This window comes from Capricornis sumatraensis, chromosome 10, assembly GCF_032405125.1.
Source record: "Capricornis sumatraensis isolate serow.1 chromosome 10, serow.2, whole genome shotgun sequence".
Lineage (NCBI taxonomy): Eukaryota > Metazoa > Chordata > Mammalia > Artiodactyla > Bovidae > Capricornis > Capricornis sumatraensis.
This window is the reverse complement of record NC_091078.1, coordinates 1,629,699-1,655,819: the sequence shown is the minus strand read 5'-3', so window position 1 is coordinate 1,655,819 and position 26,121 is coordinate 1,629,699. Positions and strand designations below refer to the sequence as shown.

The following is a 26,121-nucleotide window of genomic DNA, read 5'->3' as shown; positions in this document are numbered from 1 at the left end:
TGATGTATGGTGGTTTGTGATCATGAGAAGAAATTAAGAATGTTTCCTAATGAATACTGGCTTTAACCTTTATCTTTCTTCTAACCAGAAGGTTCAGTGGGCAGTGACCGCGGGAGTATTGCAGACAGTGAGGAAGAGAACGAAGAAGAGGTAAGGGCTTGCTGGTGTGTTCACGTCGTAGTGGGCAGGAAGCTTAGGGTGCATTTAGCAGGATCAGTAAATGACATATTCGTGGATTACCAATTCGTTTACAACAGTCTCTTAGTAGCAATAGAAGCCACGTTCACAGGTCTTTTCCTTGGGATGGGAAGTTCCTTTTTTTTCTTGTGTACAAAACCAAAGGAAACCGCTTTAACCCTTTACATCACCTGCACCACTGCCCGCCCTCCCACCGCCCCACCAAATCCTCCTCTTACCAGGGTATTTCGAGGGGGACAACTTGGATAGTTTGGTGGAATCTCTGCCTGAGATACAGTCTTTGAGTAAGTTCTATCTTTGAGTAATTCTAGGAGAACAGTCCATATTTAAAACGTTCTTTACTCTAAAACCTTCTAGACCAGAAGCTTGCTGAAAGCGTCCACTTAAATGTTAGCTTGACTGCTACCTCTGGCATCTTCCCACCCGAAGAGCCTGGGCTGACTCCCTGTTCTCTAAGGCCTCAGAGTCTGTGGGCCTTGGCCTTGACCCCGATTGTATCTGGCGTTGTTCCTTTAAATGGAATATTTGTTACTGCAAAGGGTAGAAACTCTCTGGAGGGTCATTCCCGAATGTTGCTTTCTATGAGGCCGCAGTCTTGAGCGTGCTCCTGCCCGCCCCTCCTCTGCTTGCACAGTCGGTTTCCTTTCCTCCTGCCTGCAGCCCTCCCCTCAAGACACCTGATAGGAGGAAATGAACTTTTTAAAAACAGCCTTGCTTTCACTGATTGTCGTTAGCCGCTGAAGCAACTCTTTACCTAATGGCTTGTATTAAATACTAATGTTCCCTTCTTGGGCCTGATCAAGTAATGGTTTTACTTAGAAGGAAAATAGAGAATGCAAACCGATGCAAACCAAACAAAGTGCAAACCAGTGAAAACTAGATCTTGATAATTTAGCTGATTCCATGTGCAGCTCTTAGTCCAGAGGCTAGAAGTGATGGGCAGATTGGTAAGAGCGAATTGTCAGAGAGGTTTAAAAGAATATGAAGATGACCTGTAGCTGGAGTAGCCCTTGGTGACACTGCCCACTCTCCACCTCGTCTGCACCTTGGTACTGCAGGTGGTGAGTGGTCACTTCAGAGACCAGTCGGTGGTGGCTGCCCCAGAGTCTTAGACACGGCATCATTTCTGTACTTCCAAGTAGAGCCAGTGTTAACAAAGCCTTTCTTTCCCCCCCCAAAAGGAGTCAGATGAAGATTTTGCCAATCACAGTGACAATGATCAAAACCGGGTAAGATGCGTGTATCGAAGTGACTTTTAAACTTTAATTTAAGCACAGCATGTAGAATGAATCTATGTTAAAATTACTTTTGAATGACTTACGGGAAAGTAAGGATTTATTCATATTTATAGATATTCATGTTTCCTTCAGATTTTACTGTTTTCAGGCTACTTCCTTGTTTATTTTTTCTCAGTTTTACTTGATATTTTCTTCATTTTTCTTGGACAACAAGTAAAAAAAAAACAGTTGAGAAACAGAGCCTCTAAAACACAGCCCATATTGAAATTTTCATATGAATTCACCTTTCCTATTTTAAAATCTAAGATAATCTTGCAGCAAGGCTAAGGAACACTCAAGAAGTGGAAATCTTATCCTACGGTCTTAGCACTGCTGTCTTAATTTTTATATATCCTTCTAAGGACATGTTCTTTTCATTAACATGCGTAGTTTATTTTTTTGTCATTTTATATTAACTCATCACAAGAATTTCTTGGTTGTTTTAAATAGTCTTTGTAATTTGCTTTGTAAACTTAAACGTATTTGTTTAACATACATGTATGGTACTGTTGTAGTCTCTAAATGTATATGGGAAATAGTGAAGATTCTTACTTTTGCGATAATACTGCAGTCAGAGTTTTCATTCATAAAAGCCCTTTGCCTCTGGCCTCTTTTCTTAGGAATTAGGTGATCTAACACTACTTGAAACTACTGTTTAATAGACATTCCAGATTAACAGGTGGCGCGTAATGATTTTCCCAGAATCTCATCAGCACTGGAATTATGTATGAATTTTGCTACCATAGTGTATGTTCAGCAGTATATTGAGATGATTCCAGTTTGTATTTCACTTTCCTAATTGAGAAGAAAATTTCCCGAAAAATTTCCAACTGTCAGATGAAAGATTCAGCACTTTTTGATTGTTTTTTACTTTTCACTCTTGTGTTTCACAAACGTGGCTTGTCTTTATGATTTTAATAATCAGTCCTTTTGGAGAGTGTATGTATTTCTCTGGAATTTACTATTAAGATTGATAAATTCAGACAGTTTTTCAAATAATATAATATGGTGATTTAAAAGCATTGGTGGAACTATTTATATTGTTAAAAATAGACTTGTTTTGTGTGCCATTGCTAATCTCAGTGTTCAAAGGATTAAATTCGTTGAAAAAGTGCTCTGAGCGTAGTGATTGGCACAGTTTATTGATTAAAATGTTAAAGAAATTTAAAAAACGAAACAGTTTTTACATACAGTGGCTACCTTTGTAAAAATCAGAACTTAACACATAAGGGTAAGTTTGAGCATCTGTTCTTCATATCTTTACACTCTCTAGAGATGACGGGTGTTAACCGGAAAGCACGTTTCCACGTGTTGTCCTCTGCTTTTACAAACATGCCCGTGTCTGTAGCCGTGCTGTGTGTCTGGGTGGTGAGTCCATCCTGGGTTTATCGCTCGCTGTTGTGTCCCTTGGACAGCCTCGGATGCCTCTCCAGCTGGTACCGCTTATTCTTTTTGACCATTAGCGTTTTTATTGAGATAACAGCACACTTACTCAGCTTACTCGCTTCTCTCGTGGTGGACGTGTTCAGTGTTTCGCTCTTTGCTGCTGCACTGAAGGTGAGTCTTGCGCAGGATTTGCTCTTGCACGTTCACTGCTTCGGAACTTGTGGTGAGTTGTTTGCTCGTCCACTTTGAAGGAGAAGCCTAAAGGCTGAGTGGTAGTGTCTCTTTCAGCTTGATGCCCGTATCTGATGCTTATAACCTGATGGTTTACGCTCTTAGCACACTGCACAGATGAGTGACGAAGAGGACGACGATGGTTGCGACATTTTTGCTGACTCTGAGAAGGAGGAGGAGGATGCCGAAGACGTTGAAGAAAACTCTAGACCCGTAAGAAGGGCTGTGACCCCCATCGCCTGGTGACCCCCATCGCCTGGCGAGGTTTCAGAGATGATTCCTAGGACTCATTGCTTTTGCTGGCATGGATGTTTGTAACTGTCTCATTTTGCATCATAGCATTTTTCACTTCATCACTTTGATCAGTAATTCATTTTCACTTTTGGAAATTATAATAGATGAGCATCCCAAGTTGCCAAACAGGTGCCACTTTGTTCTCCAAATATTAAGATTTTACTAGTTAGATCATTCAGTATATATTCACATTCAGAGTTTCAAGATCCTAATACTCCAACCCCCAAGGACCTTGTGGTATTTTTCTTACCTAGATCTTTGAGTATTACAGTTGAAATATCAAAAAAAAAGGCAGTAAAGAGCATCTCCCTCTGAAGGAACACTGAGGCCTCTTTCTCAGGTGACCTGTCATAGGGTGCATGTGTTCACATTTATTTAGTTAAACATATCTTCCCGTCAGATCAGTTTCTTGGCCGTTGTTTGCGTAGTTTTGTTAGGTGTCCCAAAATAAACCATACCAGTTAGTCACAACAAATAGTACAAAAAGTGATTCTCCTGGTCTTCCCTGGCTGTAGAAAAGAGGCAGGCCTACATCATTTGCTGACGAACTGGCAGCTCGGATCAAAGGGGACGCCTCGAGCCGGATGGAAGAGGAGCGCACAAGTACGTCGCCGCCTCTGAGAGGCACTCACAGGGCGGTGGGGCCATTGGGACCGCTCTCTGGGCTTCCCTGAGGGTGGGTTTCCTTGTTTAATTACTAAGGCACAAGAAGCATAAGTTGTAGTTTTTATCAGGTTTGTTTTATAGATTCTCTGATACGTAAACACTGGACCGCCCCCTCCCCCAAGAAAAATGCACATATGCACATCTATATATGACGTTTCAGGGGATTAATGAATAATGCAGAGAACCATCGGACCCGGATTAAAAATCCCTGGCTTCATATTTACTCCTGGTTTTTATTTTGACTAAATAAAAATGTAGCATGCAGTATTTTCTAGTGATTTAACAAAGTGGAAAGCTTGTCAGAAGAATCTCTCAGCAAGTGCAGTCCTGGTATGCGCGTGACCTGCTGTGATAGCTGGACCCTTCTGCCTTACAAAGAGGCACTCCTGAGTGTCCTCTCTGGGTAGGGCGCTGAGTAGGTGCTCAGGTGCAGCAGAGACGCAAAGTTGCACGTCTTGCTCTCACCTTAGGGGCGGTGAGGGTGGCGGATGTGCGTGAAGGTTCAGTAGGTAAATAGTAAGAGACTGAGTGTTATTAAACTGTGGCATATTCTTCAAGCCTTGTCCCCAGGGGAAGCAGGACCTCAGAAGACGCTGAAAGAGAAGGACAGGAGAACTCCCTCGGATGGTAAGCCTTTCCCCTCATCCTCTTCTTTAGGAGGCTCTTGACTCAGGAAGGGGAATGTCGCTTCCCTAATGCATTAAAATGCCTCTTTAAAAGCTGGCAGATGAGGTCTGTCTCCGTTCACTTTTAGAGGTGTGGGGAGAAGTGAGTGTGGGTTAAAAATGCTTCACAGGTTTGATGCACTGGATTTTACAGGGACCGTTAGCTGTCTTTCTAGACATTTATAAACTAGAGACTGCTAGCCGTTGTTTCCAGTAAGGAAGGTTGTGTCAGGCCCTTTCACGTTCAGCAGTAATGTCCATTGTATCTCCACTTGGGGCTGTGTCAACCTGATCTCTCCTAAGGCTGCCCTTCTGTCGCCCAAATTCTGGTGGGATAGGTCTTGATGGCAGCTGAAGCATATACTTGCTTCAGAAGAAATGAGATGAGAAGGATCGCCTGCAGAGTTCACTCTGCTCCAGACGTGTAAGGGACTTGAGAGTGGGAACCCGAAGAACCTTTTAAGGAATTCGATGGGTTTTTGTCTGAAGGCCCTCAGACCACCAGCATCCAAATAGTGCTTATTACACATGGTTAGACAAACCCCCTGCCAGTTTTGGAGGTATTGTAATGTGGATCCCCAGAATTGGAGTTCCAAACCCATCTTTAATTCTCCATGCAAAGCATTCCCCTCTGTTTGCTAGATGAAGAAGATAACTTATTCGCACCCCCGAAGCTGACAGATGAAGACTTCTCGCCGTTTGGTTCTAGAGGCGGCCTGTTCAGTGGAGGGAAGGGACTTTTTGATGATGAGGATGAGGAGGTGAGTCCGCGGTAATCAGTGAAGCTCTCCGTAGCTGTGTCATGGGTTTGCAAGGAAGAAATAACTTTCAGTTCCTTTAGTAAGGAAACAATGGCTTCTTAGTTGGAAGTTGCTTCTACTTTCATATTTTAGGAGATTTTGAACTAAGGATCACAAAGTGAGGAAACACTGTATCTCGATGCCTTTGTTAAGCAGGGAGAGGATGTGAGAGTGTTACCAGTGGAAAACTCGCATTTACTTGCCTCAGTGGGCTGTTTCTTGACCTTGTCTTTATCTTCGTCCATGTTTGTATTTAATTTCTCTGTAGACTAAATCGGGCTTCCGCGATGGGTTGGTGGTAAAGAATCTGCCTGCCAGTGCAGGAGATGGTTTGATTCCTGGTCCAGGAAGATACCCTAGAGAAGGAAATGGCAACCCACTTCAGTATCTCTGCCTGGAAAGTCCCATGGACAGAGGATCCTGGAGGGGCTACATGTGGTCACAAAGAGCTGGACATGACTTAGCGGCTGAATAATAACAATAAGGCCTAAGCTGTTTCAGGGTGTGATTTCATCATAGTCTTCACTTTGGAACTGATTTTCTGGCAGAACAGTAGATGTGTGTTTTTTAACCTTTATAAGACACTTTTCTTTAGAAATCTTGAAATACAACTCCGTTTTCCTGTGCTGCTTTGACCTGTGTTCTTAATTTATTATGAGCAGAGTGACCTCTTCACAGAAGCCCCTCGGGATCGGGGAGCCCGAACCCCTGTTAAGGAAGGTGAGCGTGGATTGGGGCTGACTGCGCTGCTTTGTAAGATATTTCCGGAACTGGCTCCTTCCCACCAGGAGATGGAGCCCCTCAAGTTATCCCCAGACTTTGTTTCTCTGTTAGGCAGGAAGCTGTATGTTCGCCTTCATCTGGTTGAAAGCGGTTCATTTGCACTAATTCGTGTCTTGCAAAAACAAAAAAGTACCATTTGTAAACCCATATCGTGATTTTGTCTCTTTCATAGAGAAAACAGAAAAAGTCAACCAGGGAAAGCACTCTGGCAGTGTTGCGGATATCTTAATGTAATCAAGTTCAGTTCAAAGAAACATTTCTGAAATTCTGCGTCTACATTGGAGATCAGTAATTCCTTAGCCCAGTGTACATTAGAATAATATGTGACATTTTTAAGAAGCACACATATGCTATTAAAAAAGTTAAAAATTTTATTCTGTTAGGTCTGTGATAGTCTTGAGAATTGGGAATGAGTTATTTTAAGTGGCTTGGTTTCCCAGGCCAGAAGTCATCAGATTTTGGGCTGCTGTGACGCTGGCTGCCCTGACTGTCTTGAGGGCCCCACTCTCCAGTTGTCAGCGTCTGTGACTTGCCTGCTTTCCTGCTCTCCGTTTCTGACTTCGTTTCGGGCACTGATGTCTCAGATACTTGGCTGTTCGTTTTTTGCTTGCACGTTCTCATTAAATGGGACGGACAGAGTCAGAACCGTTGAGCCCTGCTCGCTCTGCTCCCGCCTCCCCGTCTGTGCTCTCCACCTCCTGGGCCTCGGCAGCCAGCCCCACTGCGACTGTCTGCCCAGAGTCCGTGATCTTCCGTGGGAGTCACGGCCTAGCTTGGTTTAACACCAAGAGAAAAGTCGTGGTGTCGGTAGAGAAGATAATAAATACTAAGGGATTTGTAAATGGCTTTTTGAGGAAAAATTAGTGTTTGAACGTCTCCTGTTAGCTTTCTGTTACATTGTACATATTTCAGGAAGGTGCGTTTAGCAAGGAAAGTTGCTTTCTTTGTTGAAATGTTATCTCTTTGCTTCTCATTTTAGCATCTTCATCCTCTAAACCTGGAAAGAAAATCCCGGCAGGAGCTGTTTCTGTATTTTTAGGTATCGTAACTCAGAGTTTGTTTTTGAGAACTATATAGTGGTGTTTTGTAATTTTTAATACTGTCCTCTTCAAAGAGCTGACTGGGGAGGAGACTAGGAAGAACTTCAGAGGGCATCCTCAGAGAGCTGACTTACCTGTGTTAGCGCGTATCCCCTTAGAGACCAGCGGCCTTGGGTTTTTTCCAGTCTGGGGGATAGTTGGCTTTGCCCTGTGGGACATTCTGTACCAGTAAAGGATGCATGCTGTTGGGTCCCGTTAATGTGTTTGTGGATGAACTGAAATGACTAGTTCTGGTGGTGGTACTGTTTTTTCTTCCTGTGAGTCAGGAAGCCCACCCACAGCGGCTCACAGCTGCTCTGTCCTGTCCTTCCACCCCCAGGGGATACTGACATGTTCGGTGGCGCCTCTGCCCCGGCACTGAAGGAGCCCCAGAAGCACGAGCGGCCCCCTCCAGGGAAAAGCGCGCCCGTCCCAGCATCTGCTGGCCTCTTCGATGACGACGACGACGATGACGACTTTTTCGCGGCATCCCGTAGCAAACCTCCCAAGACAGGTACTGCTCCAGCCTCTGTGTCAGGGAATGTAGCTGGGTAAAGAACATCGACCTAAAAAGGCGTGAGGTCCCTCTGGTTCCTCACCTCGTACAGCGCTAGAACCCCTCCTCAAGCATTCCTGTCAGCGGTGTCTCATCTCTGTTTGGTTATGGTGCCTTGGCAGTCTCTATTTTATGGACCAGTCTTATCTTCTTTAGAAACTAATTGCTAGGATTGTCTTCCTCATAGGGAGAAAAATCTGCTCCCCTCTAATAGCTGATCAGGATTCTAGCTTCGACCTTCTCAGCTCCCAAGAGAGTTTTGATTGTGCTTTCTTCTGGCGTCCTTAGTACACTGTATGTGAACAGAGCATCTCTGCCAGGTGTTCAGTTCCAGCAAGCCCAGGTGACCTTGGCTTGTCTCGTCTGTGACAGAGTTTTCAGCCCCTTGACCACTTTGGCGCTGTCCTTTCTTCACCCCTCGAATTTCAGCCATTTTGTTCCTGAAGTCACTTCTCTGAGTCAGTTGTTTAATGAGCAGATGGCTCTCCCAGGACTGTTGTGAAAATGCAGATTCCAGTTGAGCGGGTTTAGGGTGGGGCCCTTGAGCCTCCATTTCTAACAGGCGCCCTGGTGGGCAGAGATCCCTGGTCCGCTCGCTGCGCGTGGAGTAGCAAAGGATTTGGTTCGCTGGTTTGTTTTCTGGAAGAGAAAGGCGGACCATTCAGGTGCACACAGCTTCCAGCAACCTGAGCAGAGAGCTCTTTCTCCTAAGGACCGTGGGCCAGGAAGCATCGAGAAGTAGGCTTTTCGACTTCAGCTTATTTTCCAGCAATAAGTGTGGAAGTAAGGATAGCAGCAGAAACGCAAGGGAAATAATGGCCTGCTTTAGGAAGGGTGCAGACTGGACGCGTGATGTGCTCACATCAAGGCTCACTGGGATGACAGTGAGTAAAGGCCGCACTGCTTCTTGTGGCTTGGAAGGGGCCTCACTTGCTACCATCACCTGATTTGGAATCACACGTAAGTGGGCGCCACTGTGCTAGACTGTTGCTCTCCTGGGACTTTCAGGAACCAGTGCCCTCCTTTCAGGGACACACACCTCACACTTCATTCAGAGACGCAGTGCTTGTGGTTGTGAACGGTTGAAAACCACCCAAATAGTCACCAGTAGGGTAAGCTATGGTCCTTCCATTCAGTGGAATTTTGTGAAGCTGTGAAAAAAATTGATGTTTATCTGTGTTGACATGGGAGGATATTACACCCTAGGTACATGGAAGGAAAATTGCAAATCATAAGATTTTTTTAAAATGATATTGTTTAGAGCCATGTTTGTGGATTGCTAGAGTTAACATGTTGCTATATCTTTTGTGGAAATTAGAGGTATGTGTGTCAAACTGTTCCTGCTGGCCTTCCCGTTTGGGTGGGCAGGTGGAATTATGGGGGTGTGTCAGTGTTTGATTCTGTATAGTTTGGTACTTTTAAAAGATTACTTACGTCTGGCTGTGCTGGGCCTTCCCTGCTGCTCGTGGGCTTTCTCTAGCTGTGGAGAGCGGTGTGGGGGCTTCTCGTTGGGTGGCTTCTCCTGTTGGGAGCACAGGCTCAGTAGCTGTGCCACACAGGCTTAGCTGTCCTGAAGCGTGTGGGATCTTCCCAGACCAGAGGCAGAACCTCTGTCCCCTGCACTGGTAGGAGAATTCTTTACCCCTAGATCTCCAGAGAAGTCCCTGGCTTTTTTTTCCTTGGCTGTGCAGCTTGTGGGATCTTAGTTTTCTGTCCCAGGATTGAACCTGGGTAGCAGAAGGCAACCCTCACTTCTCAGATTCCTAGAGCGATTGCCTTGTAAATGATCTTTCTGTAGGCCTCTTTTTGCCTTTTATGCCAGTCCAGACTCCTCAAAGCATGTGCCGCTGCTTGGAGAAGGATGTGAGCCAGATAGTTAAACTGTCTGTCCTGTGTGTTTCACTGGAGCAGCTCTTACGCTCTTTGAGAAATTCCGGCTAGTCCGCTTCATGTTTCTTTTGTAACGAATCGAGCAATAACATGCTTGTTCTGTTTATTCTTTGAGAGAGAAGAAATTTTCATCTTCCAATTCTGTGGTGGGATTTTTGACCTTTGTAACTTTATGCTGTGGTCTCTTTCTAAAGACAAAGTCAAACCCACTGCCAGCATCTTTGACGATGAAGAAGGAGATCTGTTCAAAGAAAAAACAGTGGCTTTGCCAGAAGCTACTGTGAATCAGACAGACGAAGATAAAGCAAGAGCAGAAACAAAGGTGAGCAGGAGGGGAGACTAAACTGAGGAGTGTGTATGTGGGACATTTTGTTACTTCATATGGAGCCCGAAGGGAAGTATTGCTTCCTTTCAAGTGTATAGTGAACTGCAGCTGTGTCGAGTGTTGAAAGAATACAGCATGCACCCGAGTAACTGCTGCCGCCTAGATTAAGCAGTGTCTGGATTTTGTCTTCCTGAGTGGTTCTAATGGATGTGCTAATCGATGCTTTATCACGTGCAAAAGAATGCTGTTTTACTCCTGTCCTTTCTCCTGTGTTTATTAGCTGGGATTCTTCTGAACAGAAGAGCTCGCTCTCCCCCTTCTTCCTTGCCTTTTTCGTCTCATTATAGAATCACGGATTCTCCATTCATTATCTTATCATCCGTTAACGTTGTCATTCTGCTGATGCTCAGGTTCGCCTGTCTTTGGCGAGCGGGCTGCGTCCTCCTCAGGCTTTACGCTCTGCTTGCTCCTGTCGCTTCCCTTGCTGTCCTGCACGGCTTGGTCGGTCCTCTTTCTGAAGCACATCTCTTGTCGTGTGTGCGTACGAGACCCTGGCCTTCCCGCTGCCGTCCGCCTGGGTGCCAGCATTCAGAACTCGGCAGGCTGCTACGCTGGCTGCAGCCGTGCACGCCCCATTCACGCTCTGCATGCTGTGGGCAGGCCGTTCCACACCGATGCCCCCGAGGAGCCCAGAACCGTGGCTCCTGTCCAGGTCCCGTCCGTCCTGAGAAATTCGGTTTACAAGGACTGCTGCTCCCTTCTTTCCTCACATACACCAGTTTTAAACCCTTTCTCTTGGTGCTTCTCTCTCTGCGTCAGTTCTTTATGTGCACTTGGTGCGTGGCCAGCGTCGACGCTGTTTTCTTTCCTCTGGTGCACGGCCTGCCGTACCTAGCAGAGATTCAGGACAGCTTCTGAACAAACCAGTGAATGAACCCTTATTTCCAGGTTTCTGGTTTGTTAATTCTTTAATTTTTTTTTTTCAACAAAGGTTATGCTACCTTCCAGCAAAAATCTCAAGCTTTCATCGGAAACAAAGACTCACAAAGGTTTATTTTCAGACGAGGAGGACTCTGAGGTAAGGAACTCTTTTTCTCAGGTCTGGAAATTACTTCAAGGATATGACATTGGGAACTATTTCTGATTCAGGATGTCTCAGAGATATAAGACTTACTCAGTCAGTACTTTAGTTCTTTCTTTGAAGTGTTTTGAGAACACATGGTATTTGGAAAGCAATGTGTGTACAATCCTTTCACTGTTGAGTTTAAATCTAGTGCGTCTCTTAGGAGGACAACTCAGGATGCGCCAATTCTAGGCTGTGAGTTGATGCGCAGTGTAATGAGCTGTTTCTCCCAGGACAGAAATACACACACAGCTGCCTCTTTGAGGAGGAATTGGGTATCGTATGAACAGTGGGTATCGTATGCAGTGATACACACACTCTGCGTGTCACTGGAAGTAATAGACTTCCTTCACAGAAAAAGATGTGGACGTGGCAGAAATTTACATGTAATTTCAGGAACTTGTGAACTCTGGGTTAGACTCTTGTTTTCTTTTTTAAAGCAACAGAGCCCTTTCTTTAAGTGGACTGTTGCCAGAGTGTAACATGCAGGAGAGGCATGGGAAGCTTGGTGCTTCTCCTGTGTGGCTCTTTCCACCTAAACAGACCTCTGGGGCTCTTTGGGGCGCAGGTGAAAACCCCTGGGCTGAGTGTAGCTCTTTTCACTTAATGAACTCATTAGCACTATACTGAGTAAACATTGATTCCATGATTAAAAAAGTTGCATCGAGAGAAGTCTTTGAAACCGTGTTCTTGTCCTATTTGTCTGACTCACGTATTGAAGATTTTCTTCCTGAGGGAATAGTTGCCCTGTTTCATGTTTATGATTCATGTAGCTCAGTTTGCAGGGCTTGCTTTGCATTGTAGGCTGACGTTTTACAGCATTTTGGAAGTTTCTTCATAATCTTCCAGACCTTTGTCTAGTTTGCAACATTTCCTAGCTGTCATGTTGAGAGTACAAAAGATTTTAAAGTTAAAACTGAATATATATTTATTTAAAAGAAATCATATCCTACTCTCAGGAGGCATGTCAGGTGGTCTGGCAGAGACATTACTTTGCCAACAAAGGTCCATCTAGTCAAACCTTTTGTTTTTCCAGTAGTCATGTATAAATGTGAGGGTTGGACTATAAAGAAAGCTGAGCACCAAAGAATTGATGCTTTTGAACTCTGGTGTTGGAGAAGACTCCTGAGAGTCCCTTGGACTGCAAGGAGATCCAACAAGTCAATCGTAAAGGAAATCAGTCCTGAATATTCATTGGAAGGACTGATGCTGAAGCTGAAACTCCAATACTTTGGCCACCTGATGTGAAGAACTGTCTCATTTGAAAAGACCCTGATGCTGGGAAAGATTGAGGGCAGGAGGAGAAGGGGACGACAGAGGATGAGATGGTTGGATGGCATCACCGACTCAATGGACCTGAGTTTGAGTAAGCTCCAGGAATTGGTGATGGACAGGGAAGCCTGGGGTGCTGCAGTCCGTGGGATCACAAAGAGTTGGACATGACTGACTGAACTGAACTGACTGATATCCCACTCTTATTAGAGGAAAAAGGGGTGTAACTACATTAAACAGTGTCACAGGTCCCGTAATTTGGGAATCTAGCTTCTATTTCCATTGTTACATGTGTTTATCTCTCTGATTCTCTGGACAGAAAAAGGAAGTTATTTTCTCAGCATGGTAGGAAATTGATTGCAAATGCTGGGGTCCAGCCCCCACAGGATCCAGGGGAACCTGAAGGAAAAACTGCGTCAGCGATTGATTTAGAGAGAGATGAGGAAAGAATGTTGAAGATAAGAAAATAGAGGAGAGAAAGAGGCTGATATTCCTTGGTTTACATAGAGGACCAATAAAACTCCGAGACAAGAAGTTTGCCCTGTTCACTGAGGCCGCAGGTGCCCTCTCGGTCTCCCGAGGTAATGAAGACGCAGAACGTCTTCCCGTTCAGGTCTTAGAAACCCGGGCAGATAAGTGAACGCAGGGAGCCTCTATGCTCCAAGGGATCAGCCTGAAAAAAAAAAGGGAAGGAGAGGGAGAAAATGATTGATGCGGGGAGACCAAGCTACTTCAGTGAGCGAGGCCCAATAGCTTTATTTTTAAAGGTACTTTTATACCTCGTCTTATACATAGAGGGAAATGAAAGATGCGAAGTCATACAGAGTCAGCCCAAACGTTACATCTGTTTTGTCTCTATTGAAACCAGGATTTTTCTGCAAACCTTTCCCATAGACAATGTTGTGTACAGTATCTTCTGGCCTTGGAGGCCTGTGGACATTTTATGACCCTCTTTTGATAAAGGCTTCTCAACCAGAAAACTTACTATCCTTCAAAGTGTTTTTTCTTTATATTTCTAATCTATGTCAGCCTCAGAAAGTATTAAACAAGTTACATTTCTCAGGGAGCAAAGGTGCAGTGAGTTACAAGAAAGAACCAGTTAGCTCAAAAGTCTGATGTGGTTAATTTCAAGGCTACACTTGTTTTTCTTACTTTCCAACTATGTTAACTAATGCACTCCCAGGTGCACAGTGGATAAGAGATATGGGAACTTAGCAACAAGCATTGGCCAAATAATGAAATCCTACACCAGCACTAGCACTACCCTAATGACTTTTAACTCTTTGAAAGGCTCTATGTTTTAGGCTTCCCATGCCTCTCACAGTTGGGAGGCTGCGAATAATCACATGCGTAGCTGCAAGAGTCTGGATATACCTGCCAAGCAAGCTATAATGCTAACAGAGGGGTTTTGATTGGAAATATTCCTCTCATGGCCAGGAAACTTATTGGCTATAGCCCTAAGTTAATTTTCTCCAGAGAAAGGTGGTCAGGAATAGCCCCCTGTTAATGTCAGAGGAGTTGGTGAAAGTCAGGAAATAGTAAAACAGACAGATTCTGGTTTTGGGGTAGATGCTCGAGAAAGCCTAGGGAGCCCGTTGAGTCCTGAAGCCTTGCTTAACAGTTCTCTTCCACACGACCTTGTCATGGGGGGATCTCCCGGGGGGGATCTCCCGGGGTGGCTCCCGGCAGGCAAAGTTCTCCCTGTCCTCTGTCACCCAGGTGGGAGTTTGGCGCCTCTGGGCTCCTGTGAGGCCGCCTGGAGTCAGGTGTGGGTCTCTCCCTTCTCTCCTGCACACGGTGAGGACAGAGTCTGATGTGTGTTCCTCAAGGACTGTGACAGCCCGCTTTCCTCTCTAACAAGAGAGGCCTGGATGGATGGCATCTGTTGTGCCATAAACTTCAGTATTTTATATCTGATACTTTAAAACTGATACATTTTATTAACCAGGAACTTTAATCTTGACCCAACAGGATTTGTTTTCTTCTCAAAGTGTGAGTAAGCCAAAAGATGCAACTCTGCTGCCTGGCAGACCCCCCAGCTCAGTCTTGCTTTTCGATGATGAAGATGGCCAGGTAAACAGTTACTGCCACACAAGCTAACCGAGTTTTCAGTTAGTAGAAGGCCATTGCCCACGCAGCTTTGCATCCGGAGGCTCTTACAGTAGAACAGGGCGACGGGAAAGCAGCCAAGCCACCTGAGGCATAGGCAACAAATACCCTCGGTGTTTATTTCAGTGATTCCCTTCTTCAGTTCCCGGCTGCACGGTGGGCAGGCCCTTGGATTTCTTGACCCAGGTCTATGCAAGACTGTAGATTTCACTTGTATAATCTGCCCTTAAGGAATACTTTCTAGAGGGTGAAACCCAGTGATCTACAGGAGTGTTTCAGGTGAAGTAGGAGTAGAGGGGAGACGACAGCCATGTCCCTGCTTTGCTTTTCTTCCCCACTCTGGATGGGAGAGAAAAGTGGGGGACAGGAATGAGAGGGAAGAAAAACCAAACCTTTGCTCTTACGCAGAATCACGGGGTGGCTGAGCTCACGGGCTCTGCCCCAGACCCCCATGTTCGTATCCTGGGTCCACCGCACGCAGATCAGCGGCTTTGGGCAAGTGTTGGTAGCGGCCTTCCTGAATCTCCCCTGGCTTGACCTCACTGTGACGGTTGCAACAGCTAGCGCACAGCCCTTGGCACCGTGCCTGGCACGTAGCTCGTGCACGGCAGATGTCAGCTCTGTCTCGGGTGTCCCCAGTGAGTGCCAGTTGGTACTCACGGCCTTTCCTGCCTTTCCACGAGCTCCGTAAAGGCTCCCTCTCTCTGATCTTTACACTTAGGACCGCTCACCTGGTGTAGTATGTTGTTAAGGGTGTTCTCCTGTCTGACCTGGGCTCAGGCCCTTTGATGGTTTTGTTCTCTCTTCCCCAGGAATGTGTCTTTCATAAATGTGAGAGAGTAGAGAAAGCTTCCCGTTTCCTTCTTTTTATTCTTTGCTCTGGTCTGTGATTCATAGAAAGGTGCAGGTTGCTGGCTGCGGCAGGGGCTGTACTGTTCTCACGCCGTCTGTAGGCCTTGGGCCCTCTCAGTGGGCGTAGAAGGCCCCCCAGGAGGGCCAGACGGAGCCAAGCTCCCCCCTGTTTCTGTGGCTTGTCTTCTTGTTGCCCGCCTTGTGCTCCCACCTGAGTGTTCTGCCTTTGAATCCTGTTCCACGTCTATGACTGAAGACAGTTAGGGAAGACGGTGAGCTGTTGCTGTAGGGTTATACAGAAGAGAGAAGTGCCATTTACTAGCACTGCAGGATTTCTTCCCCCCAAAGACGTTATATATATTTTTTTCACTTGACTGGAGACTTACTCTCTCATGATTTAACGCAAGAGAATATCTAGTTTTCTGTTTCACGTGTTCAAAGTTGTCGTACTCTTCTGCCCCCCCCCCCTTTTTTTCTAGGATAATCTTTTTGATACTCCAGCTGCTAAGAAGCAGACATCGGCTCTACTGACTAAGAGCCAAAAGAAAGCAAAGCCCTCTGAGCCTCCCAAAAAGAAAGCATCTGCCTTACTGTTCAGCAGTGATGAGGAGGTGGGTGGAAATTTATCTCCTGGTGAGGAGTAGGGGATGGTTTGATGGATTTAAGAGTTGTGGCTGTCCTAAACATCTCCCTAGTGTAGATCTTGTGAAGTCTGGCCACTAAAGACTACATTCACAAAACTGTCATTCTGTTCTTGAAGAAAGATATTCATTACAGAATATTAACGTAAGGTTACTCTTTTCAAAATGCTTGGGCATAAAGTGAGTATGGTCCTCAAATTTATAATATATACTTATCCAAAAGAATTAGGGCTTATTCCACTTTGTTAAATGATCGCTGTGTTTCATTGATCAAGGACTGTAGCTCGACAAGGCAGGAGTGGCTTATGCTGGTTTCGCTCCTTTTCTGTAGGAGTCTTCACAGGATTGCCATTTGGTATCTGGATTATATATATTGTTGGAGCCAATGGAGAATACAGTTTAGCAGCTGTTCAGATTTAGCTGTGTAGAAAAAGACTAAGTATAATCATAATAAAAACTGTGAGCATTAAGAATCTTATTTCATAATAATTACTGTTTTAACATTGTTGTTAAGTTTTGAGGGTAAGATACAGATATATAAATCATAGACATGTTCAGTTTTTTATTGAAAGAAACTTAAAATGATACAACATAATTTGCTTTTTCTACTCAAACCTGTGAACGGTGATGGATTTTCCTTTTTTTTTTTTTTTTAGTCTTTCTAGCATTGTTGGTGGGTGGTTCTCCCGTAGTAATGGCCAACCACCATTTGAATTTTCTATCGTATTATTGCAGTTCAGGGAAAATACGAATGCCAGCTAAAGTAGGGAGCAATAGTACCTGCAGAGGAAAGATGAACAGGCTTCCATTATAGAAAAGCAGCTTGACGTTGGCTGCCGTTGAGGTCACGTGGAACCTGAGAGAGGACTGGTCCCGGATTCCACCCCTGGGGTTCTGAATTAACTGGGGGATGACCCGTCAGTGGAGTTTTCTGAAGCTCATTTGGGGGTTCTGGCTTGTGGTCAGTGTTGAGTCTGACTTCTTTAGGGAAGTACTTCTCAAACTGTAACTTGTGAAGAAGTCACTGGATATACTGTTAACAAAGGCAGATTCTGATTCGAAAGGTCTGTGGGTAGAACCTGAGACTCTATAAACAGCAGCTGCTGCTTTACAAAACCCACTTGGATTTGTAAAGCTCTAAACTCCAGAGACCAAAGGATCACTTCAGCAAGTGCTCAGGAGATTCTTGATTTGAAGGGGTGAGCATAGCCAGGTGGGGTTTCCTTAAATGCTTTCTGAAGGCCAGATTCAGAATTTTGTGATAAGGATCACTTGCAGACTTCATTGTGTCTTATTTCCATTGTGTGAGCTTTTTTTTTTCCCTTTTAGTTTGGCTGAGTCGGGTCTTAGTTGAGCGTGTGGGATCTGTAGTTAAAGCTTGCAGAGTCTCAGTTGTGGCACGTGGGGTCTAGCTCCCTGACCAGGGATCAGACCCGGGCTCTCTGTGTTGGGAATCTGGAGTCTTAAATCTCAGGGAAATCCCCTGCATGAGCTTTTTATGCGTTTTTTTCCCCAGCTTACTTTGGAATTTAATTTTTTTTTAATTTAAATATCGTTCTCCTCTAAATTTGAGAGTTCTTGACTTTTTTTTAAACATTCTTGTTCCTTCTCATTCCCCTTCGTAATTAATTTTGATTGCTAAAGTAGAGAAGATCTCTTATCCTAACACAGAGAGAGAGAGAGAGTGTGGTAGGCAGTGATGGAGGGAGACGCCAGCAGGCCTATGAGCGCAGTGGGCCCCGCTGTCTAGACTTGAGTTCAGAGAAAAGCCTCGTACGTGAACTTTGCTCAGAAGTGGCACCCTTAGTGTACATGCAGCTTGGTTTACCGAACGGGGATTTTATTTTATTTTCCCTGTTTCTTAACCTGAGTTGCCAGAGGACTTTAACACGTATTTTATCTTTTAAGGACCAGTGGCATATTACTGACTCACAGACCAACTCGACATCTGACAAGTCTAAAGGAGAACTTAGGGACCCTGAGATCACCCACCAGGAGGTTAAGGCCGTGAAAAAGACCAGCCTCTTTGAGGAGGATGACGAGGATGACCTGTTTGCTGTTGCCAAGGACAGGTGAGAGAGTCCTTGTAAGAAACCATTTCGTCCGTGTCTGGTGACGGGTGAAGGTGTTTGGTGTGCAAGATGTCAGTTTCTGGGGGTGACGCGCTGACCCTCCATCACCTGGTGATGGTGCCAGCGAGAAGGTCTGCGGCCTCCACTTGCGCAGTGTTCCCCTTTGGCACTGTGAAGTGTTTTTCTTCATAGATTCTTACCTGATTTCTTCTGCTTATCTCTGCATGGCTTATGGGATCTTCATTTCCCAGCCAGGGATGGAACCCACGCTCCCTGCATTGGAAGCGTGGAGTCTTAACCGCTAGGCTGCCAGGGAAGCACTCTCTCTCTCTTTTTTCTTTTTTAACCTTAAAATACTGTTTTTCCTAAGTTTGTTAGGGGTTTAAGTGTAATTTGTCTGTTTTTCCCCCTGGGATACCCTAAAGAATGTGAAGTTTTGTCCAAGTTACTTCAGTTTGTCACTTGGATAGAAGCGCACCTGTGTAAGGTCAGCGATTGACTTGGTGGCAGGTGGGTTCCTGTAGGTATGGCCTGGAAAGAATATTGCGTTTGTAAAATCACATTTGCCTCCGACTGGACTCTGTTTGTACAGCCAGAAGAAGGCCCAGAGAGCGTCACTGCTGTTCGAGGACGACGGTGGCGGCGGAAGCGCTCTGCTCGGCTCTCCTCCCGCATCTGCTGCGCCTGCAGCCACGGTATCCCTAACCTCTTAGCCCAGGAAGCATCCTTGGGATGACGCTACGTGAATACTGACGGTTCCCTCAGTGAGGTCCTAAAACCGAACCTTGGAGCCTGAGTCTTGTGGAAAAACTCCTTTGCCTGACTTTAGAGATCTTCTGATGGAGAAGGCGGTGGCACCCCACTCCAGTACTTTTGCCTGGAAAATCCCATAGACGGAGGAGCCTGGTGGGCTGCAGTCCATGGGGTCGCGACTGAGCAACTTCACTTTCACTTTTCACTTTCATGCATTGGAGAAGGAAATGGCAGCCCACTCCAGTGTTCTTGCCTGGAGAATCCCAGGGATGGCAGAGCCTTGGGTGGGCTGCTGTCTGTGGGCTTGCAGAGTCGGACATGACTGAAGCGATTTAGCAGCAGCAGCAGAGATCTTCTGATAATGGTATTTTACAGGTGAAGTACACGTGCAAAGCCTGGAGAAAAGCATCACACAGCCCTTCAGTGTGAGTTGTAGGCGTCTGAGTCTCAGGGGAGGCCAGGGAACAGCACCGTTGCCCCCACCGGGGGAACTGCTGGGCTTAGTCCCAGTGGCATGGAATTCTGCAAACGCTAGGCCAGGCCAGTTAATGTACAGGTTATCCCTTATAAGAGCAAGTTTCAAGTACTAACAGTTTGGTCCTGGATTATAATTATTCACTATTAATAGTAAATAAGTGAAAAAGGAAGGAAATTCTGACACAGGCTGCAACATGGATGAAGCTTGAGGACACGGTGCTGAGTGAAATCAGTCACAAAAAGGCAAATGCTGTATGATCGTTCTTACATGGGGTACTTAGGGTGGTCAGATCCATGGAAATAGAACAGTGGTTACCAGGGCCTGGAGCGTGGTGGAGAGGGGAACGGGGAGTCGTCTAATGGGTAGAGAGTTGGTTTTGGCAGATGAAAAAATTCTGGAGGTTGGTTTTACAATAATGTGGATATACTTAATAGTACTGAACTCTCCACTTAGAAATGATTAAGATGGTAAATTTTGTGTTTTTTTTTTAAATCAACATTAAAGTTTTTTTCAAAAATTGGTAATAGTATGTGATAAGAAAAGTCCGTTAATTAGTGCCTAGCTAGTCTAAATAGCTTTCAGCAATTATGTATAAATGGCATTACTACCATGATCACTTGAGCTAAAAAATTAGCAAGTCTTCATGTTAATTATATCAAAAGGAGTATTAAGGGATGAGAGGATGGTGGCATTATGGTAGTATTTGTGCCGAGCTTGTGCCGAGCCCTTACTTGGTATAAAACACTGAATAGCTAGAGAAACGTAACTGCGTGATCCTTTCAAACAAATGGATAAAGATGCATGACAGCTCTCGGGGTAAGTCAGGAAAGCAGTAAAGGCTAGGTATAGATTTAAATCTTCTTAGCAACGAAGCAACTGGTAACTTACCAAAGAGAACAGGGAACCTTTATGGGTGACACCTGAGCTGAGCCTTGCTGGAACGATGAAGAGGATTTGCATCTCCAGACTGGGGATCAGGTGTGGAAGTTTACAGTAGGTGTCGGGAAGAGTGAGGGTTGAGGAGGTGCAGGTAGATGCGGGTCTGAAGAGGAGCCTATTGAGGGGATGCTTAGGGTTTGATTAATAGAAACCTGTGCACGTTTGGGATGGGAAACGGAGTAACCTGGTAGGTGTTTTGTTTTAGCAAGTCGGCTCTGGGTGATGACATATTGCTGAAATATGTAGGGAGGGAGGGAGGCAGAGAGGAGAGACTGATGATCGTCTGGTAGCAGAGGTTACAGTCTACTTGGTGGTGCGCGCAAGGGGTTAACACACACAGGCGTCAGCTAGACTCTGGCGGCAGAAACTGCCTGCAGTGTGAGAGCGTGGTAGGCCTGCTCCTCCCTGTCCGCGCCTTTACTCGGCTGTCCTCTCTCTCCTGACCCCAGCGTTCAGCTAGGAACCCTGAAGAGGAGCGCATGTTTGTCGCCTTCTGTGCGTGGCCATGCTTGTCAGGCACGCTCTCTTTGTTTTCAGCCACACCGAGAGTCATGCAGGGTCTTGGCTCCCTGGCCAGGGTTCGGAGCTGTGCCCCCTGCGTGGAGGCCCAGGGTCCTAACCGCTGGACCGCCAGGGAAGCCCCTTTCCTTTGGCTTGTTTTTGAGGATGTCATTTACTCCTCTTTTGACAGAAAAAAGAGACTGTCCCTGAAGTACCACCTTTGCTGTTCAGCGATGAAGAAGAAAAGGCGGCGCAGTCTGGAGTGAAACCTGCAGCTAAGAAGGCTGAGAGTGCCAAGGGGACCTCAGAATTTGGGAGAACTCCTGTGGTCAAGGAGCCGGGAAAGGTGGACTCTTCTTTTTCTTGTATTATCTGTTGTTTTTGTCTCTCAGGTGTTCTTGTAAAACCCATACATGTACGCACTTAACCTTACATTTTCCTGCCACAGAAAATGGTGACTCGGTTGTTGCAAATTCTGAGAACACTGAAAGCCTGGAGAAGGAAATGCCTGATCTCTCCGTCCCCGGAGGTCTCGGCGCCGCGCGCGCCTCTGCGCTCTTTCCTAGGCACGTGTGTGCACACCGTGGCGCGCGTGTCCCGATTTGCGTCAGTGTGTCAGTGCCGTTTTGCCTTTCTCTGTCTCGGCTCGCTCTTCCTTTCGGTTTTCTCTCTGCACATTGTTCTTTTCGATTCGTCCTTACTCGGTTCTCTGTAGTCCGTTTCCCCTTGCTTTGAGTTTCCACTTGTACTTGAATTACAGTGACAGCTTTTTTTAAAAAAATATTAACTAAAATCCACACTTTATTCAGATTTCTTTAGTTTTTAACCTGATACACCCCCTTTTTCTCCAGGATATCACATTTACTGTGACAACTTTTAAGAAAATTTTCATTTTCATTGACCAGTCTTTGATGCTATTGCCTGTGAGTTACAGAGTGAAGCGAATTGTTTCTTCCGCATTCGCTTTCTTCTCCTGGGATGTCTGTCCTCTCTTACGGGAGGCCTGTGAATAAGACTGCTGGCTGCCTCTGGGAATCGGCAGTTCGTTCAGTCTCTCCCTTTTCTCTCACTGGTAACTTTTCTCTGCTGCGTGCAGGCAGCTCTCCTCTAGGACCTACGTGAAGAAATGTCGCGAACGCTTTTCCTGTTGCGGCTCCTTGGGGCTGCCGTGACGCGAGCGTTCTCTCTGTATCTGAGTCGTGCGGCATTCTCTCCTCATCATTTCCATGTGGCCTTTTCTGCGGTGCTGCCGCCCACTTTCCCCTGAATTCCAGCTGCTGTCGCAGTGCTGCCTCCCCTGCTTGAAGCTAAGCGCCTGGGGGATTGGGGCCACGCTCGTTCTGCCATCCGTGGCATCTGTGAGAGTGCTTGGTGCAGTGCCTTGCACCAAGTAGCCACGTTCAAACTCACCTGCTTTATTTAAAGGAGCATGTTTTCTTCAGTTTAACCATTGTGAAATTAGGATGCACCTCACAATTGATGGCATGTTTAATTAGAAGTTGTCCCTTTTTTTTCTTGGCAGTTCATACAGGAACGGTGGTTATTCTAATCAGTGGTATCTTGCCTGAAACGTGGTGCTTGTTGAATGAATAAATGCTGCATTTTACGATTATTTTAGAGATTCTTCTAGTTGCGCAATATAGTAAAAGCTTTCTGCAATTTAAGTGTCCAGTTCCGTCAGTTAGATTCCGCCCTTGGAGTTGTGTGTTCGTTATTAGGGACACATGATCCTTTCGCAGTGATTGGCTTTTGTGCTCCATCTGTGACTTTGAAGTCATTTCTAGCACAGCTGTGTGACTCAGGGTTATAACTGATAATGTATCTTGGTTGGATGGAGTTACACATACAGGTTTTAAACTGTATGTATAAAAAATCATCTCTTTTTGGAAAAACAATCTTTGATTGGAAAAATCATCCTTGATTGCGAATTATCTGTTCTAGACTCTCCACTAGAGTGACTCAAGAATTGGCCCGAGTGTTTTGTCACCTAGGAGTAAGTGCGATTAGGTGTCGTGCCCGGAAACAAGCAGACGTGCTAGTAACTGAATTAGTGAGGAGCTGGGTAGGCCCCACCATAGTGTTTGTGTTTTCAGATGTTACTCGCTTTTTTCCCTTACCTTACTATTTCCGTTTTCAGGAAGGATCTTTGAATGCACCTACTCAGGAAACAGCCAAGAACTCTGATTGGTTTTCTTCATCGTCCCCATTGGACAAAGGGCCTAAAAGTAGAACCAAAACGGTTCTTAGCTTATTTGATGAGGAAGAGGATAAACCAGAAGATCAAAGCAGCTTCCAGGCTCTGAAAAAGGAAGTAGGAAAGGTGAGCCAAGGCTCTGAAGGTCAAGCCTTCAGAAGGATGATAGTGTCTCATTTCAGTGTCAGTTCCGTGACGTGAGTTGCTGGATCATGCAGGACTCCGGTTTCTTCACATTCTCAGCCTCACTGTTGCTGACTTCTTTGATGGCCAAATGCTGGTGAGGATGTGGAGAAGCGGGTGCCCTCATTCACTGCTGATGGGAAGGTGAAATGGTGCTGCCACTTCAGACATCAGTTTGGTGCTTCCTCAGATTCTTGAATAGCAAGAGTTACCATGTGACCTAGCAGTTCCACTCCAAGGTGTATATCCAAGAGAAGTGAAAACATATGTTCATGCAAAAACTTGAATGTAACGTTCCTAACAGGTATTATTCATAATGGCCAAAAGATGGAAACAGCTCAACTGTCCATCAGCTGATGAACGGATAGACACAATGTGTTACAGCTGTACGAGAGAATGTTCTCTGGCAATAGAGTAAATTATTAACACATGCTACAACACAGATGAGCCTTGAAAACGTGTTGAATGAAGAAGCCGAGGGGGGGGTGGGGCGGGCAAAAAACCACATTATTATATGAATTCATTTATTTGAAATGTCCTGAATGGGCAGATCCATTGTGATGGAAAGCATTACATGAGTGGTTCCTGCATCTGGGGAAAGAAGTGGACAGAGATGGAGAGTGAGTGCTGGTAGGTTTGGAGGTTCTTTTTCGGATGGTGAGAATGTTCTAAACTTAGATTGTGGTGGTATTTGCACAACTCTGTGAATATACTATAAACCATTGAATTACACACTTTAAGTAGATGAATTTTATCTCAACAGAGGTGTTAAAAAAAAGAAAATCTATGGCAATGGGCCATAGATTGCCAGGACTTCTTGTAAATCAAACTGAGGATATAGCCCAACAACAAATGTTTAGTGAATTTTTCATTATACTAGTAGGATAGCCTTGTTTATAAATGAGAGCTGCACGCAGTAGATGTAATAATGTGCTGTATTTTCTTCCCCCTCTCACTTTGTACGATTTTGTATGTAAATTTCGATATGAAGCTTTTAGTGTTAGTTGCTGTTACACTAACTTTTATGTGTAATCAGTAATCATTAGTTAATTTTAATGAGACACATTTTGTCAGAAATGAGTGTTTTTGTTTGTTTCTATCTGTGTTTGTGATACTAAAGAATGAAGGGAAGAATTTCAGAATGTGAGGTCTGGGGCATTATAGTATCAACACAAGTAATGTGAGTAGTAATTTGGAAATATCAGATACCCTAGCAAACAGAGAGAGCTTGTTGGAATCTGAAGGTAATGAGGTGGAATGTGGATGGACAAAGTGGAAGGTTGGCGGCTCCACCTGTGCCTGGTATTTGGCCTAGGATGCTGGTAAGCAGAAGTTAGGTAAATGTGCTTGACCACCTGTGACTTTCTGATACTAAATCACCTGCTGTCTCTTCTTCCCTTTGGGAATGAGATAGAAAGAACTTGTTTTAATTTTATATTTTCATTCCTAAAATGTTCCTCAGTATAGAACTAAAGATTGATGTTAAATAACAATTCAGATACCACACAAAGGTTGGAAGATCATCTTCCCAGATTATGTATGTTTCACCTGTTTTTATAAATATGCTCTCCACTGTTTCTGGTATCTCCTGAGTGTTCTGTTCTGGGAATGTGTCGTTCCCTTCGTGATGGATGCTCAGCTTGTGTCCAACCTCTGGACACTATAAACAGAGCCGCAGGGGACATCTTTGTTGTCTAATCTTTATATCTGTGTTATTTCTTTGGATAAATCCCTGGGAGTCTATACATGACCTTCCCTCTTTCCTAGAGTCCTGATCCTGGTACCCGCCCCAAGAGCACAGGTGTCTTTCAGGATGAAGAGCTCCTTTTTAGTCACAAGCTCCAAAAGGACAACGACCCAGATGTTGACCTTTTTTCTGGCACCAAAAAATCCAGGGTCAGTTCCAAGTGGTTCTCCACAACATAGCTTTGTTATTGTCTTAAACGTCACTTCTGCGGCTCACCTGACTCTAAACTGGTTTTGTTCTGGATGTTGAATTTGAGTTTTGTCTGTTCTAGTTGTTCGAGCCCAGTGTTGTGGGGAGCCTGTTTGGAGACGACGAAGACGATGATCTTTTCGGCTCTGCCAAGTCGCAGCCTTCGGTACCAGCCTTTTGTTCTCAATACTGTGGCGTGTGGGAAAGGAAATGAATTGTCCAATTATGCAGTTAAGGAAGATACTCATAAGTAAATGAACAGCAAATAATGTGCTGACGAGGGCGTTCATGTTGCCCCATCTCATGTTTCCTAGTTAACCAGCATTAAAGCGGTAACTCACCAGGTCTTCTTACTCTATTACAAATCTTGTGTGATTTTAAAGTTGTTCGTTGAAAGACCACTGCATTTGATACGATGAGTGAATACTCACGCCTTTTAGCTGCAGAGTTTCAAATCTGAGTGTTAACCTATGTCGTCATTGCCCCCGCCCCGCCCCCGCTTGCGCAGCGGCTTTTCTGAGGCTCTTGCTTCCTCTTCACTATAGAGAGGTGCCAGCAAAGTCACAATCTTGAGGAAGCTATTTCTGAAACGCTGCCTTTGTATCTGTTTGTTCAACCCTTATTTGAGAAATGCCCTTAAAGACTCAGAAGCCTTTTTTTTTTTTGCATTATGACTTTTCCTTAAAATGTCGTAGGATACTCGACAGACTTTGGGTGTTCTTTGTTTTTGAAGATCCCAGAAAAGAAGAAGGTAGTGAAAAAAGACAACTCTGTCTTTTCCTCTGTCAAGAACCAGAAGCATCCTGAATCCACTCAGGGTATCAAAGAAAAAGACATATGGAAATCGGAAACATCTCAGGTTAGAACTGACTTCTTTAAGGACTTCCCTCTCCTGTTTGCCTTATAACACAGAGTAAC

General features: G+C 45.0%; 1 protein-coding gene across 6 annotated transcripts in view; it reads left to right on the top strand.

Moving 5' to 3' along the window:
* The window catches only part of WASHC2A (WASH complex subunit 2A), a 45,773-nt gene that overhangs the window by 13,065 nt on the left and 6,587 nt on the right, over positions 1 to 26,121 (top strand). For 3 of the 6 annotated variants that reach the window (XM_068981888.1, XM_068981886.1, XM_068981890.1), the window contains 20 exons: positions 89 to 150; positions 1,380 to 1,427; positions 3,198 to 3,305; positions 3,902 to 3,989; positions 4,611 to 4,679; positions 5,360 to 5,478; positions 6,180 to 6,237; positions 7,280 to 7,339; positions 7,720 to 7,893; positions 10,020 to 10,147; positions 11,142 to 11,228; positions 14,517 to 14,618; positions 15,986 to 16,117; positions 18,056 to 18,219; positions 18,812 to 18,914; positions 21,081 to 21,236; positions 23,028 to 23,210; positions 25,035 to 25,163; positions 25,286 to 25,369; positions 25,937 to 26,062. In XM_068981888.1, the coding sequence (XP_068837989.1) occupies positions 89 to 150; positions 1,380 to 1,427; positions 3,198 to 3,305; positions 3,902 to 3,989; positions 4,611 to 4,679; positions 5,360 to 5,478; positions 6,180 to 6,237; positions 7,280 to 7,339; positions 7,720 to 7,893; positions 10,020 to 10,147; positions 11,142 to 11,228; positions 14,517 to 14,618; positions 15,986 to 16,117; positions 18,056 to 18,219; positions 18,812 to 18,914; positions 21,081 to 21,236; positions 23,028 to 23,210; positions 25,035 to 25,163; positions 25,286 to 25,369; positions 25,937 to 26,062 (2,180 nt within the window). Of the gene's footprint in view, positions 1 to 88; positions 151 to 1,379; positions 1,428 to 3,197; positions 3,306 to 3,901; positions 3,990 to 4,610; positions 4,680 to 5,359; positions 5,479 to 6,179; positions 6,238 to 7,279; positions 7,340 to 7,719; positions 7,894 to 10,019; positions 10,148 to 11,141; positions 11,229 to 14,516; positions 14,619 to 15,985; positions 16,118 to 18,055; positions 18,220 to 18,811; positions 18,915 to 21,080; positions 21,237 to 23,027; positions 23,211 to 25,034; positions 25,164 to 25,285; positions 25,370 to 25,898; positions 26,063 to 26,121 lie in introns of those variants that run through there. The other 3 variants (XM_068981889.1, XM_068981887.1, XM_068981891.1) reach the window with 2 other exon arrangements.